General features: G+C 60.4%; 1 protein-coding gene across 1 annotated transcript in view; it reads right to left on the reverse strand.

The window, feature by feature from the left end:
* Positions 1 to 1,766: 1,766 nt before the first annotated feature.
* Positions 1,767 to 21,638, reverse strand: part of TRIM28 (tripartite motif containing 28) — a 25,327-nt gene continuing 5,455 nt past the window's right edge. The window contains exons 6-15 of the mRNA XM_064737341.1: positions 19,400 to 19,470; positions 18,292 to 18,421; positions 16,907 to 16,943; positions 16,008 to 16,067; positions 13,134 to 13,410; positions 11,920 to 12,191; positions 9,890 to 9,998; positions 8,874 to 8,948; positions 6,006 to 6,140; positions 1,767 to 3,914 (exon numbers count right to left, since the gene is read on the reverse strand). Coding sequence (XP_064593411.1) covers positions 3,777 to 3,914; positions 6,006 to 6,140; positions 8,874 to 8,948; positions 9,890 to 9,998; positions 11,920 to 12,191; positions 13,134 to 13,410; positions 16,008 to 16,067; positions 16,907 to 16,943; positions 18,292 to 18,421; positions 19,400 to 19,470 — 1,304 coding nt within the window. The 3' untranslated portion in view covers positions 1,767 to 3,776. The remainder of the gene's footprint in view (positions 3,915 to 6,005; positions 6,141 to 8,873; positions 8,949 to 9,889; positions 9,999 to 11,919; positions 12,192 to 13,133; positions 13,411 to 16,007; positions 16,068 to 16,906; positions 16,944 to 18,291; positions 18,422 to 19,399; positions 19,471 to 21,638) is intronic.

Here is a 21,638-nt window from a genome sequence, read left to right on the forward strand (position 1 = left end):
GGAACAGGGGGGGGGAAGGGAGGGGCTCGGGGGGTCTCCGGAATGGGGGGAGGGGCTCGGGGGTCTCCGGAAGGGGGGCAGGGACCCCTCAGCACTTTCTGCAAAGACTCCGGCGGGCCCGAGGGCGCTTCGGCTTCTTCCGGAAGGAGATCGACTCGTTCCGGCGCTTCGACCCCGCTTCGGCTCTTTCGGAAACGCTTCGGGTTTTTCCGGAAAAGGGGGCGGGGCAAAGCGCTCTGAAAAGCGCCGATCTCCGCCCCTCGGCTCTTTACGGCAGCCGCTTCGTTTCTGTTTCCCGCGCTTCACGCTCGGCCATTTCCGGAAATCTTCGGGTTTTTCCGTAAAAGGGGGCGGGGCCAGGCGCTCCGAGAAGCGCCGATCTCCACCCCTCGGCTCTTTACGGAATGCTTCGGGTTTTTCCGGAAAAAGGGGCGGGGCGAGGCGCCTCACACTCGGCTCTTTCCGGAGCCTTTCGGCTCTCCCCGGCTCGCACCAGCCAATCCCGTTCCGGGGGCGGAGCTTGCGGCCTTTCTCCCAGTGGGCGCCGCCATCTTTGTTGGCCCGGGACCAGTTTGCCCTCCCAGTGCCTCCCCAGTTCACGCCCAGGGGTGGAACCGGCACGGAAATTGGGGAGAATTCAGGAAATCCAAACATTAAAATGGGTGAGAACACAGGAAATCCAAACACTAAAATAAGGGCGAATCCAGGAAATCCAAGCTCTGAAATTGGGGGGGTAACCCAGGAAATCCAAACATTAAAATGAGGCAGAATCCAAGAAATCCAAGCCCCAAAATGGGGGAGGAATTCAGGAAACGTAAGCCCAGAAATGGGGCAGAACCCAGGAAATCCAAGCACAGAAATTGAGGAGAACCCAGAAAATTCAAGCCCTGAAATGAGGGAGGAATTCAGGAAAATCCAAGCACAGAAATGAGGGAGAATCCAGGAAATCCAAGCACAGAAATTAGGAAATTCCAACAAACCCAAGCCCTGAAATTGGGGAGATTCCAGGAAATCAAAGCACAAAAAAGAGGGAAATTCCAGGAAATCCAAGCCCAGAAATTGGGGCAGAATCCAGGAAATCCAAGCACAGAAATGGGGCAGAATTCATTAAATTCAGGTCAAATTAAGCCCTGAAATTGGGGAAATTCCAGGAAATCCAAACACAAAATGGGGGAGAACCCAGGAAATCCAAGCACAAAAATTGAGAGGAATTCTAGGAAATCCAAGCCTTAAAACAAGGGAAATTCCAGTAAATCCAAGCCCAGAAATTGGGGGGAAACCCAGGAAATCCAAGCACAGAAATGGGTTGAGAATCCAGGAAATCCAAGCCCCAAAATAGGGGAGAATTTAGGAAATCCAAGCATGAAAATAAGGGTAATTCTAGGAAATCCAAGCCCAAAACCAATGGAAATTACAGGAAATCCAAGCCCAGAAATGGGGCAGAATTCAGTCAGTCCAAGCAGAGAAATTGAGGAGAACCCAGAAAATTCAAGCCATAAAATGAGGGAAATTCCAAGAAATCCAAGCCCAGAAATTGGGGCAGAATCCAAGAAATCCAAGCATAGAAATGAGGGGAATTCCAGAAAATCCAAGTCCCAAAATGGGGGAGAATTTAGGAAATCCAAGCATAGAAATAAGGGTAATTCTAGCAAATCCAAGCCCAAAACCAATGGAAATTCCACGAAACCCAAGCACAGAAATTGGGGAGAATCCTGGAAATCCAGGAACAGAAATGAGAGAAATTCCAGGAAATCCAAGCACAGAAATGAGGCAGAACCCCAAACTTTAACCCCCTTTATTTACCCCAGGATAGGGGGGAACAGGGACACCCCCAAATCCTGGAGGGGGGTCGCCAAAAATCATGTGGGGGAAATTGGGGTCATGGGAGAGGAAATTGGGGTCCTAAAAAATGGGAAATTGGGGTGCTGGGAGTTAAATTTGGGGTTCTGGGTGAGGAATTTGGGGTGCTGTAAGGAATTTGGGGTGCTGGGATGGAAATTGGGGTGCTGTAAGGGAATTTGAGGTTCTAGGTGAGGAATTTGGGGTGTTGTGAGGGGAATTTGGTGTCCTGTGAGGGAAATTGGGGTTGTAGGAGTTAAATTTGGGGTCCTGTGAGGAAAATTGGGGTCCTGAGAGGGAATTTGGGGTGCTATGAGGTAAATTTGGGGTCCTGGGAGGGAAATTGGGGTTCTAGGAGTTAAATTCGGGGTCTTGTGAGGGAAATTAGGGTTCTGTGAGGGGATTTTGGGGTCCTGTGAGGGAATTTGGGGTGCTGTGAGGGGAATTTGGGGTCCTGGGAGGGAAATTGGGGTTCTAGGAGTTAAATTCGGGGTCCTGAGATGGAATTTGGGGTGCTGTGAGGGGATTTTGGGGTGCTGTGAGGGAAATTGGGGTCCTAGAACAGGAAATTTGCATTCTGAAAGGGGAAATTGGGGTTTTGTGAGGGAATTTGGGGTGTTGTGAGTTAAATTTGGGGTCTTGTGAGGGAAATTGGGGTCCTGTGAGAGAATTTGGGGTCCTGTGAGGGGAATTTGGGATCCTCTGAGGGAATTTTGGGTTCTAGGTGAGGAATTTGCGGTTCTGTGAGGGAATTTGGGGTCCTAAAAGAGGAATTTTGGGGTGTGGGTGAGGAATTTGGGGTGCTGGGAGGGAAATTGGGGTCCTAGAACAGGAAATTTGTGTTCTGAAAGGGGAAATTGAGGTCCTCAGAGGGAATTTGGGGTTTTGTGAGGGAATTTGGGGTTTTGTGAGGGAATTTGGGGTGTTGTGAGTTAAATTTGGGGTCTTGTGAGAGAAATTGGGGTCCTAAAAGAGGAATTCGGTATTCTATGAGGGGAATTTGGGGTTCTGTGAGGGAAATTGGGGTTGTAGGAGGTAAATTCGGGGTCCTGAGAGGGAATTTGGGGTGTTGTGAGGGAATTTGGGGTTCTGGGAGGGGATTTGGGGTGCTGTGAGGTAAATTTGCGGTTCTGTGAGGGAATTTGGGGTCCTAAAAGAGGAATTTGGGGTGTGGGTGAGGAATTTGGGGTGCTGTGAAGGGGTTTTGGGATGTTGTGAGGGAATTTGGGGTTCTGTGAGGGGAACTGGGGTTCTAGAAGTTAAATTCAGGGTCTTGTGAGGGAAATCGGGGTCCTAAAAGAGGAATTTGGGGTGCTGTGAGGGGATTTGGGGTCCTGAGAGGGAATTTGGGGTTGTAGGAGGTAAATTTGGGGTCCTGGGAGGGAAATTGGGGTTCTGTGAGGGGAATTTGGGGTCCTGTGAGGGAATTTGGGGTGCTGTGAGGGGATTTTGGGGTGTTGTGAGGGGAATTGGGGTCCTGGGAGGGAAATTGGGGTTCTAGGAGTTAAATTCGGGGTCCTGAGATGGAATTTGGGGTGCTGTGAGGGAAATTGGGGTCGTAGAACAGGAAATTTGCATTCTGAAAGGGGAAATTGGGGTTTTGTGAGGGAATTTGGGGTGTTGTGAGTTAAATTCGGGGTCTTGTGAGGGAAATTGGAGTCCTAAAAGAGGAATTTGGGGTGCTGTGAGGGAATTGGGGGTTTTGTGAGGGAATTTGGGGTGCTGTGAGGGGAACTGAGGTCCTGTGAGGGGAATTTGGGGTTCTGTGAGGGAAACTGGGGTTCTAGGAGTTAAATTCAGGGTCCTGTGATGGATTTTGGGGTGCTGTGGGGGTATTTTGGGTGCTGTGATGGATTTTGGGGTGCTGTGAGGGTATTTTGGGGTCCTGTGATGGATTTTGGGGTGCTGTGAGGGTTTTGTCCCCCCAGAATCCTCGCTCAGGTCCCCGCTGGCCCCTCCAGGCTCTCCTCGGGCTCCAGCAGCATCCGGGAGAATTTCTGGTCCCCGAAGGCGGCGCTGAGGCGGCGCTCGAGGAAACGCTGCAGCTCCAGGATGGACTGCACATCGGCCTTGTCCTAAAAATGGGGATTGAGACACCCCAAAAACACCAAAAACACCCCAAAAACAACCCAACCCCCCCCAAAACACCATAAAAACACCCAAAACACCCCAAAAACACCCAAAACACCCCAAAAACCCCCCCAAATAAACCCCACAAACACCCTAAAAACCCCAAAAACATGCCAAAAACCCCAAAAACACCCCAAAAACCCCACAGCACTTCTGCCTCGTCCTGAGGGGAAAATGGGGATTGAGACACCCCAAAAACCCCACAAACACCCCAAAAACATCCCAAAAACACCATAAAAACCCCAAAAACACCCCAAAAACCCCACAAAACCCCAGAAAAACCCCAGAAAAACCCCACAAAAACCCCAAAACCACCCCACAAACACCCAAAAGCCCCACAGCACATCCGCCTTTGTCTTGAGGGGAAAAAACCCCAAAAACCCCACAAAAACCCGACAAAAACCCAAAACCACCCCACAGACACCCCAAAAACCTCACAAAAACCCCAAAACCCCACAAACACCCCAAAAACCTCACAAAAACCCCAAAACCCCACAAACACCCCAAAAACCTCACCATCACCCCACAAACACCTCAAAAAACACCAAAACACCCCAAAAACCTCACAAACACCCCAAAACCCCCACAGCACATCCGCCTTGTCCTGAGGGGAAAATGGAAATTCCAGAGGAGTTGGACACCCCAAAACTACCCCACAAACACCCCAAAAACCCCACAGCACATCCACCTTGTCATGAGGGGAAAAAACCCCAAAAACCCCACAAAAACCCAAAACCACCCCACAGACACCCCAAAAACCTCACAAAAACCCCAAAAACCCCACAGCACATCCGCCTTTGTCCTGGGGGGAAAATGGGAATTCCAGAGGGGTTGAACACCCCAAAAACCCCACAAACCCCACAAAACCCCCAAAAAACCCCAGAAAGGGCCCCGGAGAGTGGCACTGAGGCCGTTCCTCGAGGAACCAGGACGGACTGCACATCCGCCTTGTCCTGAGGGGAAAAAACCCCAAAAACCCCACAAAAACCCCACAGAAACCCCACAAAAACCCCAAAACCACCCCACAAACACCCCAAAAACCCCACAGCACATCTGCCTTGTCATGAGGGGAAAAAAACCCCAAAAACCCCAGAAAAACCCCACAAAAACCCACAAAAACCCAAAACCACCCCACAAACACCCCAAAAACCCCACAGCACATCCGCCTTTGTCCTGAGGGGAAAAAACCCCAAAAACCCCACAAAACCCCACAAAAACCCAAAACCACCCCACAGACACCCCAAAAACCCCACAAAAACCCCAAAAACCCCACAGCACATCCGCCTTTGTCCTGAGGGGAAAATGAGAATTCCAGAGGGATAGACACCCCAAAAACCCCACAAAAACCCAAAAACCTCACCATCACCCCACAAACACCTCAAAACCTCACAAACACCCAAAAACCCAGAAAAAAACCCAAAAACCCCAAAAAGGGCCCTGGAGAGCGGCGCTGAGGCCGTTCCTCGAGGAACCAGGACGGACTGCACACCCGCCATGTCCTGAGGGGAAAAAACCCCAAAAACCCCACAAAAACCCCACAAAAACCCAAAACCACCCCACAGACACCCCAAAAACCCCACAAAAACCCCAAAAACCTCACCATCACCCCACAAACACCTCAAAAACCTCACAGACACCCCAAAAACCCCACAGCACATCCGCCTTTGTCCTGAGGGGAAAAAACCCCAAAAACCCCACAAAAACCCCACAGACACCCCAAAAACCTCACAAAAACCCCAAAAACCACACAGCACATCCGCCTTTGTCCTGAGGGGAAAATGGGAATTCCAGAGGGGTTGAACACCCCAAAAACCCCACAAACCCCACAAAACCCCCAAAAAACCCCACAGAAAGGGCCCCGGAGAGTGGCACTGAGGCCGTTCCTCGAGGAACTGCTGCAGCTCCAGGACGGACTGCACATCTGCCTTGTCCTGAGGGGAAAAAACCCCAAAAACCCCAAAAAAAACCCAAAAAAACCCCACAAAAACCCCAAACCACCCCCCAAACACCCCCAAACCCCCAGGCCCGGTGCAGACCTCGGTGAGGCGGTGGAACTGGCGCAGCAGGGCCCAGCCGTCGCGCGCGAACTCCTGCGGGCTGCGGTACGCCGGGCTCAGCTTCTCCTGCAGCCGCGCCCGCATCAGCGTCAGGTCCATGGCGCCCGCGCCGTCCTGAGGGTGGGCATCGCTCAGGGGGGCACGGGGGGCACGTCCTGAGCGGGGCGCCACCCATGGGACCACCCGGGGCAGATCCCACCCATGGGCCCAAATGGGGCAGATCCCACCCATAGGCCCACTCATGGGCCCAAATGGGGCAGATCTCACCCATGGGCCCACTCATGGGCCCAAATGGGGCAGATCCCACCCATGGGCCCAGCCCTGATGCCACCCATGGGACCACCCGGGGCAGATCCCGCCCATGGGCCCAAATGGGGCAGATCCCACCCATAGGCCCACTCATGGGCCCAAATGGGGCAGATCTCACCCATGGGCCCACTCATGGGCCCAAATGGGGCAGATCCCACCCATGGGACCACCCGGGGCAGATCCCGCCCATGGGACCACCCGGGGCAGATCCCACCCATGGGACCACCCGGGGCAGATCCCGCCCATGGGACCACCCGGGGCAGATCCCACCCATGGGCCAAACCAAGGGCCCAAATGGGGCAGATCCCACTCATGGGCCCACCCGGGGCAGATCCCACCCATGGGCCCAAATGGGGCAGATCCCACCCATGGGCCCACTCATGGGCCCAAATGGGGCAGATCCCACCCATGGGCCCAAATGGGGCAGATCCCACCCATGGGCCCACTCATGGGCCCAAATGGGGCAGATCCCACTCATGGGCCCACCCGGGGCAGATCCCACCCATGGGCCCACTCATGGGCCCAAATGGGGCAAATCCCACCCATGGGCCCAAATGGGCAGATGCCACCCATGGGCCCAGCCCTGATCCCACCCATGGGCCCAGCCCTGATCCCACCCCCTGATCCTGATCCCACCCCTGATCCCAAATGGGGCAGATCCTGACCATGATCCCAAATGGGGCAGTTCCAACTCCTGATCCCACCCCTGATCCCACCTCTGACACCAAATGGGGCAGATGCCACCCTCTGATCCCACCCATGGGCCCAAATGGGGCAGTTCCCACCCTCTGATCCCACCCCTGATCCTGGTCCCATCCCCTGATTCTAAACAGGGCAGATCCCACCCATGGGCCCAAATGGGGCAGATCCCACCCATGGGCCCAGCCCTGATCCCACCCCCTGATCCTGCTCTTGCTCCCTGATCCCACCCAGATTCCACCTCCAAAGCAGCCCTGATCCCGATCCCACCCCCGATCCCAAATTGGGCAGGTCCCATCCTGTTCCTGATCCTGATCCCACCCCCAATCCGAAATGGGGCAGATCCTGACCACGATCCCAAATGGGGCAAGTTCCAACTCCTGATCCCACCCCTGATCCCAGCCCTGATCCCAAATGGGGCAGATCCTGCCCATGATCCCACCCATGGGCCCAAATGGGGCAGATCCTGCCCGTGATCCCACCCATGGGCCCAAATGGGGCAGTTCCCACCCATGGTCCCACCCCTGATCCCAAATGGGGCAGTTCCCACCCTCTGATCCCACCCCTGATCCTGGTCCCATCCCCTGATTCTAAACAGGGCAGATCCCACCCATGGGCCCAAATGGGGCAGATCCCACCCATGGGTGCAGCCCTGATCCCACCCCCTGATCCTGCTCTCGCTCCCTGATCCCACCCAGATTCCACCTCCAAAGCAGCCCTGATCCCGATCCCACCCCCGATCCCAAATGGGGCAGACCCTGACCACGATCCCACCCACGATCCCAAATGGGGCAGTTCCCACCCCTGATCCCAAACGGGGTGGATCCCATTCCTGATCCCACCCCAATCCCACCCCAGATCCCTCCTGATCCCCCCCTCTCATCACGGAGCTGATCCCACCCCATCTCCCCCCAATCCCACCCCAGATCCCCTCAATCCCACCCCATCTCCCCTCAATCCCACCCCATCTCCCCCCAGTCCCACCCCAGATCCCCTCAATCCCACCCCATCTCCCCCCAGTCCCACCCCAGATTCCTCCCAATCCCACCCCATCTCCCCCAATCCCACCCCATCTCCCCCCAATCCCACCCCAGATCCCCTCAATCCCACCCCACCGCCCCCCAATCCCACCCCATCTCCCCCCAATCCCACCCCAGATTCCTCCCAATCCCTCCCCATCTCCCTCCAATCCCACCCCAGATTCCCCCTCCAATCCCACACCCAATCCCTCCCCATCTCCCTCCAATCCCACCCCAGATTCCCACTCCAATCCCACACCCAATCCCACTCCATCTCCCCCCAATCCCACCCCAGATCTCCCCATCTCCCCCCAATCCCCCCCAATCCCTCCTGATCCCCCCCAATCCCACCCCAGATCCCCCCCAGTCCCACCCCAGATCCCTCCTGATCCCCCCTCTCATCACAGAGCTGATCCCACCCCATCTCCCCCCAATCCCCCCCAATCCCACCCCAGATTCCCCTCCAATCCCACACCTGATCTCCCCCCATCTCCCCCCAATCCCACCCCAGATCCCTCCTGATCCCCTCCTCTCATCAGGAGCTGATCCCACCCCATCTCCCCCCAATCCCACCCCAGATTCCCCCTCCAATCCCACACCCGATCTCCCCCCAATCCCACCCCAGATCCCTCCTGATCCCCCCCTCTCATCACGGAGCTGATCCCACCCCAGATCCCCCCAATCCCACCCCAGATTCCCCCCTCTCATCACGGAGCTGATCCCACCTCAGATCCCCAGCATCACACCCCATATCCCCCCAATCCCACCCCATCTCCCCCCAGTCCCACCCCAGATCCCCCCGATCTCCCCCGGTGCTCACGGTGGAGCTGCAGAGGCGCTGCAGGGGCCGGCAGGGCTCGTGGCACAGCAGCTCCAGCAGCACGAACTCGCAGCGCTGCGGGAACGGCACCGGGGTCGGGATGGGACCCGGGAGGAGATCAGGGATCCGGGATCGGATCAGCCAGTGGTCAGGAGATCAGGATCCGATCGGGATCAGCACAGAGGGATCCCCCAGGATCAGCTCATGGGATCAGCTCAGAGGGATCAGCACAGAGGGATCAGCCCAGAGGGATCAGCCCAGAGGGATCAGGATCAGCCCAGAGGGATCAGCACAGGGGATCCCCCAGGACTGGCACAGAGGGATCAGCCCAGCGGGATCAGCCCAGAGGGATCAGGATCAGCTCAGTGGGATCAGCCCAGGATCGGGATCAGGAATTGGCCCAGTAGGATCAGCCCATTGGGATCAGCCCCAGGATTGGGATCAGCCCAGAGGGATCAGCCCCAGGATTGTGATCAGCCCATTGGGATCAGGAATGGACCCACTGGGATTAGCCCAGAGGATCCCCAGGGTCAGGATCAGGGATTGGCCCAGCAGGATCAGCCCACTGGGATCAGGGATCGGCCCAGCAGGATCAGCCCACTGGGATCAGGGATCAGCCCATTGGGATCAGCCCATTGGGATCAGGAATGGACCCACTGGGATCAGGGATCGGCCCATTGGGATCAGGGATCAGCCCACTGGGATCAGGGATCAGCCCACTGGGATCAGGGATCAGCCCATTGGGATCAGGAATGGACCCACTGGGATCAGGGATCGGCCCATTGGGATCAGGGATCAGCCCATTGGGATCAGGAATGGACCCACTGGGATCAGGGATCGGCCCATTGGGATCAGGGATCGGCCCACTGGGATCAGGGATGGGCCCATTGGGATCAGGGATCGGCCCACAGGGATCAGCCCAGAGGGATCAGCCTCGGGATCAGGATCAGATCAGCCCAGAGAGATCAGCACAGCAGGATCCCCAGGATCGGGATCAGGGACCGGCCCGGCTTCACCTGCTGGTCCTGGGGGCTCAGCTTCACCGGGGGGCCCTGCTCAGGATCCGGCTCCGGCTCCGGCACGGGAGGGGGCAGCTCCTGGCACAGCAAACACGTCCACTCGGGGCTGTGGGATCAGGGAATCAGGAATGGGGGATCAGGAATGGGATCAGGAATGGGATCAGGAATGGGGGATCAGGAATGGGGGATCGGGAATGGGAACAGGAATGGGGGATCAGGAATGGGGGATCAGGAATGGGGGATCGGGAATGGGGGATCAGGAATGGGGGATCAGGAATGGGGGATCGGGAATGGGGGATCGGGAATGGGAACAGGGATCCCATGGGGTGGGATTGGGATGGGATATGGGGGCAGTCCTGGCACAGGAACGTCACTCGGGTGTGGGATCGGGAATGGGATCGGGATCAGGAATGGGACAGGGGATTGGGAATGGGGGATTGGGGATCAGAATGGGGGATCGGGAATGGGGGATCGGAATGGGGGATCAGGAATGGGATCAGGAATGGGGATCGGAATGGGGGATCAGGAATGGGGGATCGGGAATGGGGGATCGGGAATGGGATCAGGAATGGGGGATCGGGAATGGGGGATCGGGAATGGGGGATCGGGAATGGGAACAGGGATCCCCATGGGGCTGGGATCGGGAATGGGATCAGGGAATCAGGAATGGGAACAGGGGATCGGGAATGGGGGATTGGGGGATCAGGAATGGGGGATCAGGAATGGGGGATCGGGAATGGGGGATTGGGAATGGGGGATCAGGAACAGGAATGGGGATGCCCACGGGGCTGGGAGTGGGAATGGGGCCATGGGGGATCAGGGCAGTGGATCCCAGGGACATTGGGGAACTCAGGGGGGTGACACAGAGCAGTGGATCCCAGGTCCCAGGGAGGTGACACAGGGAAGTGGATCCCAGGGACACTGGGGGGTGACACAGGACAGTGGATCCCAGGGAGGTGACACAGGATCTCTGGGAGGTGACACAGGGCAGTGGATCTTGGGGACACTGGGGGACTCAGGAGATGACACAGGGCAGTGCATCCCAAGGAGGTGACATGGGACAGTGGATCCCAAAGACATTGAGGGGTGACAGGAAGTGACACAGGGCAGTGGATCCTGGGGACATTGGGGATGACACGGGACAGTGGATCCCAGGGACACTGGGGACATTGGGAGGTGACACAGGGCAGTGGATCCCAGAAGGTGACATGGGACAATGGATCCCAGGGACACTGGGGACACTGGGGGGTGACACAGGGCAGGGGATCCCAGGGGGTGACAAGGGACAATGGATCCCAGGGACACTGGGGACATTGAGGGTGACACAGGGCAGCAGATCCCAGGGACACTGGGGACATTGGGAGGTGACACAGAGCAGGGGATCCCAGGGGGTGACACAGGGCAGTGGATCCTGGGGAGGTGACACAGGGCAGGGGATCCCAGGGACACTGAGGACACTGGGGGGTGGCCCAGGGCAGCAGATCCCAGGGACACTGGGGACACTGGGAGGTGACACAGGGCAGGGGATCCCAGGGACACTGGGGACACTGGGAGGTGACACAGGGCAGGGGATCCCAGGGACACTGGGGACACTGGGGGGTGACACAGGACAGTGGGTCCCAGGGACACTGGGGACACTGGGAGGTGACACAGGGCAGTGGATCCTGGGGAGGTGACACGGGGCAAGGGATCCCTCAGGGACACTGGGGGATCAGTGGTGGGCAGTGGTGAGACACAGGGCAGTCGGATCCCAGGGACCGGGACACTGGGGGTTGGCCACAGGGCAGAGGATCCCAGGGACACTGGGGACACTGGAGGTAACGGGAGTGGACTGGTGACACAGGGCAGGGATCCGGCATGGGACAGGTGGACACAGGGCAGGACAGATCCCAGGGGACAGGGATGACACTGGGAGGTGACACAGGGCAGGGGATCCCAGGGACACTGGGGACACTGGGGGGTGGCCCAGGGCAGCAGATCCCCCCAGATCCCCCCGGATCCCATTGGATGCCCCGGCGGGTCCGTACCTGGGCACGTCGTGCAGCGCGGGCAGGTGGCAGTGCAGGTGGAAGCAGCGCTGGCAGCGGTCACACATCACCACGGCCCCGGCCTGGCCGCACACGCGGCAGCACGAGACACCGGGGACACCCCCGGGGACACCCACGGGGACACCCACGGGGACACCCCCGGGGACACCGGGGACAGGGCCCGGGTCACCCAGGGCAGGGGGCAGCAGCCCCACGGGTTTGGTGTCCCCAATGTCACCGGTGTCACCGATGGGCGACTCCTGCTGCTCCTCCTGCAGGGGGGGACACGGTCAGGGACAGGGACAGGGACACAGGGAATGGGGACAGGGACAGGAATGGGGACAGGGGACAGGGACAGGGATGGGGACAGGGACACAGGGAATGGGGACAGGAATAGGGGACAGGGACACAGAGATGGGGACAGGGACAGGGACAGAGGGATGGGGACAGGGACAGGAATGGGGACAGGGGACAGGGACACAGGGATGGGACAGGGACACAGGGATGGGACAGGGGATGGGGACAGGGACAGGGATGGGGGCAGGGACAGGGACACAGGGATGGGACAGGGCAGATGGGGGACAGGGGGGACAGGAATTGGGGACAGGGACAGGGACAAGGGAAGGACAGGGACACAGGGGATGGGACAGGGACAGGGAGGACAGGGACAGGGATGGGGACAGGGACAGGGATGGGGACAGGGACACAGGGATGGGGACAAGGACAGGGACACAGGGATAGGGACAGGAGACAGGGACAGGAATAGGGGACAGGGACAGGGGACAGGGACACAGGGATGGGACAGGGACAGGGACAGAAATAGGGGACAGGGACAGGGGACAGGGACACAGGAATGAGGACAGGGACACAGGGATGGGACAGGGACAGGAATAGGGGACAGTGGACAAGATCAGGGACAGGGATGGGGACACGGGACAGGGACAGGAGACAGAGACAGGGACAGGGGATGGGGAAGGGGAGAGGGACAGGGGACACTAGGGGGGATGGGGAGGGGACAAGCGGTGACACTCACCTGGGTGGGGAGGGGACAGTGGGGACACTCATCTGAGTGGGGAGGGGACAGTGGGGACACTCCCCTGGGTGGGGAGGGGACACAGGGGACACTCCCCTGGGTGAGGAGGGGACAGTGGGCACTGGGGAGGGGACACAGGGGACACTGCCCTGGGTGGGGAGGGGACACAGGTGTCACTCACCTTGACCAGCAGCGCTCCGTGCGGCTGCACCGTCCCTGCCGTCCCTTCTGTCCCCGGTGTCCCCTCATTCCCGTCTGTCCCCGGTGTCCCCGGTGTCCCCGGCGTGCCCTGCTCGATGACGATGAGGCTGAACTCGTGCGCCGAGGGCCCCGGGAAGATGCGGAACACGGGCGGCTGCGCCGGGTCCAGCTCCAGGTCCAGCTCCAGGCGCTCCAGGCTCACCCGCGGCTGCTTGGGGAGCCGGGGGGGGCTGCCCCACACTGAGGGGGGGCCCCTCCTGTGGGGAAACGGGGTCACCGGGGCACCCCAAAACCCCTGGGAGCCCCTCCTGTGGGGAAATGGGGTCACCAGGGCACCCCAAAACACCAGGGAGCCCCAAAACCTGGGGGGCTGCCCCACACCGAGGGGGGGCCCCTCCTGTGGGGAAATGGGGTCACCAGGGCACCCCAAAACACCGGGGCACCCCAAAACACCGGGGCACCCCAAAACCCCTGGGAGCCCTCCTGTGGGACAGCAATGTCACCAGGGCACCCCAAAACACCGGGGCACCCCAAAACACCGGGGCACCCCAAAACCCCTGGGAGCCCCTTCTGTGGGGAAATGGGGTCACCAGGGCACCCCAAAACACCAGGGCACCCCAAAACCTGGGGGGCTGCCCCACACCAAGGGGGAGCCCCTCCTGTGGGACAGCAATGTCACCAGGGCACCCCAAAACACCAGGGCACCCAAACCGGGAGCCTCCATGGGGACAGCAGTGTCACCAGGGCACCCCAAAACCTGGGGGGCTGCCCCACACTGAGGGGGGGCCCCTCCTGTGGGGAAATGGGGTCACCAGGGCACCCCAAAACCCCTGGGAGCCCCTCCTGTGGGACACCAGTGTCACCAGGGCACCCCAAAACACCAGGACACCCCAAAACCCCTGGGAGCCCCAAACCCCCTGGGAGCCCCAAAACACCGGGGCACCCCAAAACCCCTGGGAGCCCCTTCTGTGGGGAAATGGGGTCACCAGGGCACCCCAAAACACCAGGGCACCCCAAAACCCCTGGGAGCCCCTCCTGTGGGGACAGCAGTGTCACCAGGGCACCCCAAAACCCCGGGGAGCTGCCCAGGGTCACAAAGGGACCCCAAACCTTGGGGGTCACTCCTGGGGGACAGCGGGGTCACACGGGGACCCCAAAATCCTGGGGAGGGATCTTGGGGGACAATGGGGTCACACAGGCACCCCAAAGTCCCTGGGGGCTGCCCGGGGACAGAGACAGGGGCTGGAGTGCTGGGGACAGGGACAGGGACAAGGCTGGGGACATTTGGGGACAGAGGGACAGAGGGACAGGGGGACAAGAGGACAGAGACAGTGACAAGGCTCAGGGACAGGGACAGTGACAAGGGTTGGGGGTATTGGGGACAGTGACAGTGACAAGGCTGGAGACAGGGGACAGGGGACAGGGACAAGGCTGGGGAAGGTTTGGGACAGGGGGACAAGGGACAGGGGGCAGTGACAAGGGTTGGGAACAAGGGGACAGGGACAGTGACAAGACTCAGGGACAGGGGCAGTGACAAGGGTTGGGGGTATTGGGGACAGGGACAGTGACAAGGCTGGGGAAGGTTGGGGACAGTGACAGGGACAAGGGTCGGGGGTGTTGGGGACAGTGACAGTGACAAGGCTGGGGACAGGGGACAGGGACAAGGGTTGGGGAAGGTTGGGGACAGGGGGACAGGGGACAGGGGACAGGGGACAGTGACAAGGGTTGGGGACAAGGGGACATGGACAGTGACAAGGGCTGGGATGGTTGGGGACAGGGGGACAAGGGACAGGGGACAGTGACAAGGGTTGGGGACAAGGGGACAGGGACAGTGACAAGGCTGGCGAGAGTTGGGGACAGAGGGACAGAGGGACAGGGGGACAAGAGGACAGAGACAGTGACAAGGCTCAGGGACAGGGACAGTGACAAGGGTTGGGGGTATTGGGGACAGGGACAGTGACAAGGCTGGGGAAGGTTGGGGACAGTGACAGGGACAAGGGTCAGGGGTGCTGGGGACAGTGACAGGGGTTCCTGGCACAGGGGGACCCCAGGACAGGGGACAGGGACAAGGGTTGGGGACAGGGGACAGGGACAAGGCTGGCGAGAGTTGGGGACAGGGGGACAAGAGACAAGGCTGGGGAAGGTTGGGGACAGGGACAGTGACAAGGCTCAGGGACAGGGGGACAAGGGGTTGGGGACAGGGGGACAGGGACAGTGACAAACAAGGGTTGGGGCTGTTGGGGACAGGGGACAGTGACAGGGGTTCCTGGCACAGGGGGACCCCAGGACAGGGGACAGTGACAAGGCTGGGGAAGGTTTGGGACAGGGGGACAAGGGACAGGGGGCAGTGACAAGGGTTGGGAACAAGGGGACACGGACAGTGACAAGGCTGGGGAGATTTGGGGACAGAGGGACAGGGGGACAAGAGGACAGAGGACAGGGACAGTGACAAGGCTGGGGAAGGTTGGGGACAGGGGACAAGGGACAGTGACAAGGGTTGGGGTATTGGAGACAGGGACAGTGACAAGGGTGGGGAGATTTGGGGACAGAGGGACAGGGGGACAAGAGGACAGAGGACAGGGACAGTGACAAGGCTGGGGAAGGTTGGGGACAGGGACAGTGACAAAGCTCAGGGACAGGGGGACAAGGGACAGGGGTTGGGGACAGGGGGACAGGGACAGTGACAGGGACATCGTGGCCAAGGGACAGGATGGGAGGGGCTGCAGGTGGCCCTGGCCAGGGTGACAGTGAGGTGACAGGGACACACGGGATAACAGGTGACAGGTGACAAGGGACAGGTGACACAGAGGTGACAGGGACAGGGGTGACAGGGTCCCCTCCCCCCCCTCGTTACCGTTTAATGAGCAGCTTCTTAACGAGCTTCTCCTCCCGGGGGGAACGGCCGGGGAGCCTCCTGCGGGGACAGGGACAGGGACAGATGGCACCAGGGGACAGGGACAGGGACAGGGACAGATGGCACCAGGGACAGATGGCACCAAGGACAGGGACACATGGCATCAGGGACAGGGACAGGGACAGATGGCACCAGGGACAGGGAACAGGGACAGGGACAGGGACACATGGCATCAGGGACAGGGACAGGGACAGATGGCACCAGGGACAGGGACGGGGACAGATGGCACCAGGGACAGGGACAGGGACAGATGGCACCAGGGACAGGGACAGGGACAGTGGCACCAGGGGACAGATGGCACCAGGGACAGGGACACATGGCATCAGGAACAGAGGACAGGGACAGGGGACACATGGCATCAGGAACAGAGGACAGGGACAGGGGACAGATGGCACCAGGGGACAGGGACAGTGGCACCAGGGGACAGGGACAGATGGCATAAGGGGACAGGGGACAAATGTCATCATGGGACAGGGAACAGGGGACAGTGTCACCATGGGACAGGGACAGTGTCACCAGAAGACAGAGGACAGTACGAGGGTGACAAGGGACAGGGATCCCAGGGGTGGCAGAGGGTGACAAGGGACGGGGGGGATCCCAGGGGGTGACAAGGGACAGGGGTCCCAGAGGTCCCAGGGGGTGGTGACAAGGGACAGGTGGTGACAAGGGACAGGGTGGGTCCCAGGGGTGGCAGTGACAAGGGACAGGAGTTCTCATGGGTCCCAGGGATGGCAGGGGGTGGTGACAAGGGACAGGGGGTGACAAGGGACAGGGGGTGACAAGGGACAGGGCTGGCAGCAGGGGGTGACAAGGGACAGCGCCCCCCTGTCCCCACTCACGCGCTGCCTGCGGTGGCGCCGTTCTCAGGGCTGGAGGCTGGGGACAAAAGCCAGTCAGGGACTGACCCAAGGTCCCCTCCCCTGTCCCCTCCCCTGTCCCCATGTCCCCTCCCCTGTCCCCATGTCCCCTCCCATGTCCCCTCCCATGTCCCCTCCCATGTCCCCCTCCCATGTCCCCTCCCATGTCCCCATGTCCCTTCCCGTCCCCTCCCATCTCCCCCCACCGTGTCCCCTCCCCATGTCCACTCCATGTCCCTGTCCCTGCGTCCTCCCTCCCCTGTCCCCTCCCTGTGTCCCCTAGTCCCCATGTCCCCTCCCATGTCCTGTGTCCCCTCCCATGTCCCTGTGTCCCATCCCCTCTCCCATGTCACCATCCTCATGTCCCCTCCCCATGTTCCCCCCATGTCCCTCTCCCTCCCCTGTCCCTTCCCCTGTCCCTTCCCGTGTCCCCCCACCATGTCCCCTCCCCGTGTCCCCTCCCCTCCCATCCCTGTCCCCTCCCCATGTCCCCTCCTTGCCCTCCCCTCTCTCTCCCTGTGTCCCCTCCCATGTCCCCATTCCCTGTCCCTGTGTCCCCCTGTCCCCATGTCCCGTCTCTGTGTCCCCTTCCCTTGTCCCCACATTCCCCTCCCATGTCCCCTCATCCCCATCCCTGTCCCCATCCCTGTGTCCCCTTGTCCCCTGTCCCTGTCACCGTCCCCACATCCCCTCCTCTGTCCCTCTGTCCCCATGTCCCCTCATTCCCTGTCCCCTCCCATGTCCCCATGTCCCCCCATCCCCTGTCCCCATGTCCCCTCCCTGTGTCCCCTCATCCCCATCCCACGTCCCATCCCACGTCCCCTCTCTGTGTCCCCTCCCCTGTCCCCTTGTCCCCAACCCCTGCCCCTTGTTCCTGTGTCCCCATCCCCTGTCCCTGTCCCCTCCCGTGTCCCCCCATCCCTGTGTCCCTCTCCTGTGTCCCCATGTCCCCTCCTGTGTCCCCTCCCATGTTCCATGTCCCCTCCCTGTGTCCCTGTCCCCATGTCCCATGTCCCTCCCTGTCCCCCTCCCTGTCCCTTCCCAGTGTCCCTTCCATGTCCCATCCCATGTCCCCTCCCCACCATGTCCCTATCCTCCCCTGTCCCATGTCCCCTCCTGATGTCCCCTCCTGATGTCCCTCCTATGTCCATCCCTGTCCCATCCCAGTGTCCCCATGTCCCATCCCTGTCCCATTCCTGTCCCTCTGTCCCCTGTCCCTGTCCGTGTCCCATCCCTGTCCTTCCATGTGTCCCTGTCCCCTCCCTGTCCTGTCCCACACCCTTGTTCCTGTCCCCTCCATGCCCCCATGTCCCCTCCCTGTCCTCTGTCCCCCCATCCCCTGTCCCCTGTCCCCGGTGTCCCCTCACCGCGCTGGGGGCTGGGGGTGGCCGCGGGCTCCAGGGGGGGAGGTGACATCCGGGGGGGAGGTGACACCTGGGGGGGAGGTGACAGCCGGGGGGGGCCCTGCAGGAGCAGCTCCGGGGGCGCGGGGACAGCCTGGGGACAGGACACGACAGGGAGGGGACATCAGGGGGGGTGGCACCCCGGAATGTCACACCAGGGTACATGTGGGGACATTACAGGTGTTGGGGACAATCACAGGGGGTGGCACCCCGGAATGTCACACCAGGGTACATGTGGGGACATTACAGGTGTTGGGGACAATCACAGGGGGTGGCACCCCAGAATGTCACCGGGTACAGTGGGGACATCAGGGGTGGCACCCCTGGAATGTCACCAAGATACATCAGGGAGGGGTGGGGACATCACGGGGGGCGGTGGCACCCCCAGAATGTCACCAGGGTACTTGTGGGGACATTGAGGAGGGGTTGGGGACATTGGGGACAATCACGGGGAGGTGGCACCCCCAGAATGTCACCAGGTACCTGTGGGGACATTGGGGATAGGGTGGGGACATTGGGGACAATCACAGGGGGGTGGCACCCCAGAATGTCACCAGGTACCTGTGGGGACATCAGGGAGGGGTTGGGGACAATCACGGGGGGGTGGCACCCCAGAATGTCACCAGGTACCTGTGGGGACATCGGGGATAGGGTGGGGACATTGGGGACAATCACAGGGGGTGGCACCCCAGAATGTCACCAGGTACCTGTGGGGACATCGGGGATAGGGTGGGGACATTGGGGACAATCACAGGGGTTGGGGACATCACGGGGTGGTGGCACCCCCAGAATGTCACCAGGTACCTGTGGGGACATCAGGGAGGGGTTGGGGACAATCACAAGGGGGTGGGGACATCACGGGGTGGTGGCACCCCCAGAATGTCACCAGGTACCTGTGGGGACATCAGGGAGGGGTTGGGGACAATCACAAGGGGGTGGGGACATCATGGGGACATTGGGGACACCATGGGAGGGTGGCACCCCCGGAATGTCACCCAGGGTACCTGTGGGGACACCACGGGGGGTTTGGGGACATTGCGGGGGGGGTGTCACCCCCAGTGTCCCCCATTACCTGCTTGGTGGGGGAGGGGCCGTGGGCGGGGCTCCGCGAGGGGGGGAGGGGCGGCTCCGAGACGATGGCACCTGGGGGGGGGAGGGGTCAGGGACACCGGGGTCACCTGGCACCCCCCCCGTGTCACTGTCACCGTGTCACTGTCACCCCGTGTCATTGTCACCCGTGTCACTGTCACCATGTCATTGTCACCCGTGTCATTGTCACCCCCTCCCTGGCACCCCCCGTGTCACTGTCACCATGTCATTGTCACCTCCCGTGTCACTGTCACCGTGTCACTGTCACCATGTCGCTGTCACCCGTGTCATTGTCACCCGTGTCACTGTCACCCCGTGTCACTGTCACCGTGTCATTGTCACCCGTGTCATTGTCACCCGTGTCATTGTCACCCCCGTGTCACTGTCACCCCCCTTGTCATTGTCACCCGTGTCACTGTCACCCGTGTCATTGTCACCCGTGTCATTGTCACCTCCCGTGTCACTGTCACCCGTGTCACTGTCACCCCGTGTCATGTCACCGTGTCATTGTCACCCCTGTCATTGTCACCCCGTGTCACTGTCACCCTCCTCGTGTCATGTCACCCTGTCATTGTCACCCTGTCAGCACCCGTGTCACTGTCACCACCCATTTCATTATCACCCATGTCATTGTCACCCGCTCCCTGGCACCCCCGGTGTCACTGTCACTGTCACCCGTGTCACTGTCACCCCCCGTGTCACTGTCACCGTGTCACTGTCACCGTGTCATTGTCATTGTCACCGTGTCACTGTCACCGTGTCATTGTCACCCATGTCATTATCATCCCTCATGTCATTGTCACCCCCCTTGTCACTGTCACTCCCCCTTGTCACTGCCACCCCCTCCCTGACACCCCCGTGTCACTGTCACCCATGTCATTGTCACCCGTGTCATTGTCACCCCGTGTCACTGTCACCTCCCCTTGTCACTGCCACCCCCTCCCTGCCACCCCCCGTGTCACTGTCACGCCTGTCCCGTCACCCCCTCCCTTGTCATTGTCACCCCTGTCACCCCCACCCTCCTGTCCTTTGTCACCCCGTGCCCTTGTCCCTTGTGTCCCCGTCCCCCGGTGTCCCCAAGTGTCCCCTCAGTGTCCCCAATGTCAGTGTCCCCTCAGTGTCCCCATGTCCCAATGTCCCTCAATGTCCCCCAGTTCCCATGTCCCCATGTCCCCATGTCCCCAATGTCCCATGTCCCCATGTCCCCAATGTCCCCAGCCTGTCCTGTCCCAGTGTCCCCACTGTCCCCCTGTCCCCACTATCCCCAGTGTCCCCACTGTCCCCATGCCCCCGCACTGTCCCCCTGTCACTGTCCCCATGCCCCAATCCCCATGTCCCCAGTGTCCCCTCAGTGTCCCCCTGTCCCCAGTGTCCCCACTGTCCCCCACTGTCCTCATGTCCCCCCCCCTGTCCCCAGTGTCCCTCAGTGTCCCCCATGTCCCCTCTGTCCCCACCATGTCCCCATTCCCCATGTCCCCTCAATGTCCCTGTCCTCAGTGCCCCAGTGTCCCCCTGCCTGTCCCCAGTGTCCCCTCAGTGTCCCCACTGTCCCCAAGGCATCCCCCATGGCCCCGACGCTCCCTGCACCGGTCCCATGTCCATGTCCTCAGTGTCCCCGGGCCCAGGCCCCAGTGACACTCGAGATGTGCCCACGCTGGCACATCACATGGACCATGGGACACTAGGGCATTGCCGAGGTACATTGGACATGGGTCAGTGGGCATGGCTCGAGTGGGGACCCAGGGGACCATGGACCGAAGTGGCAGCTTGCCTGACCATGGGACATTACATGGGACACTACTGGGGACAGGGGACCCCAGGCCCGAGCACTGGCTGCACTGGGACATTGGGGACATTGGGGACACATGAGGGACATTGGGGACATGGGGACATTGGGGACATTGGGGACATGGACATGGGGACATTGGGAGGCATTGGGAATGATGGGGACACTGAGGGACATTGAGACGTGGGGACACATTGGCAGACATTGGGGGATGGGGCATTGGGGACATTGGGGACATCAGGGGACAGCAGGGACCCCCAGGGCCCCGAGCAGCTGCGCCTGCACCTGGGGACATTGGGGACACATTGGGGACACACTGGGGACACATTGGGGGGAATGGGGACATTGGGGACACATTGGGGACATTGGGGACACGTTGGGGACATTGGGGACATTGGGCATTGGGGACATTGGGGACATTGGGGACAGTTGGGGA

The sequence above is a fragment of the Zonotrichia leucophrys genome, unplaced genomic scaffold (assembly GCF_028769735.1).
Source record: "Zonotrichia leucophrys gambelii isolate GWCS_2022_RI unplaced genomic scaffold, RI_Zleu_2.0 Scaffold_49_388800, whole genome shotgun sequence".
Classification (NCBI taxonomy): domain Eukaryota; kingdom Metazoa; phylum Chordata; class Aves; order Passeriformes; family Passerellidae; genus Zonotrichia; species Zonotrichia leucophrys.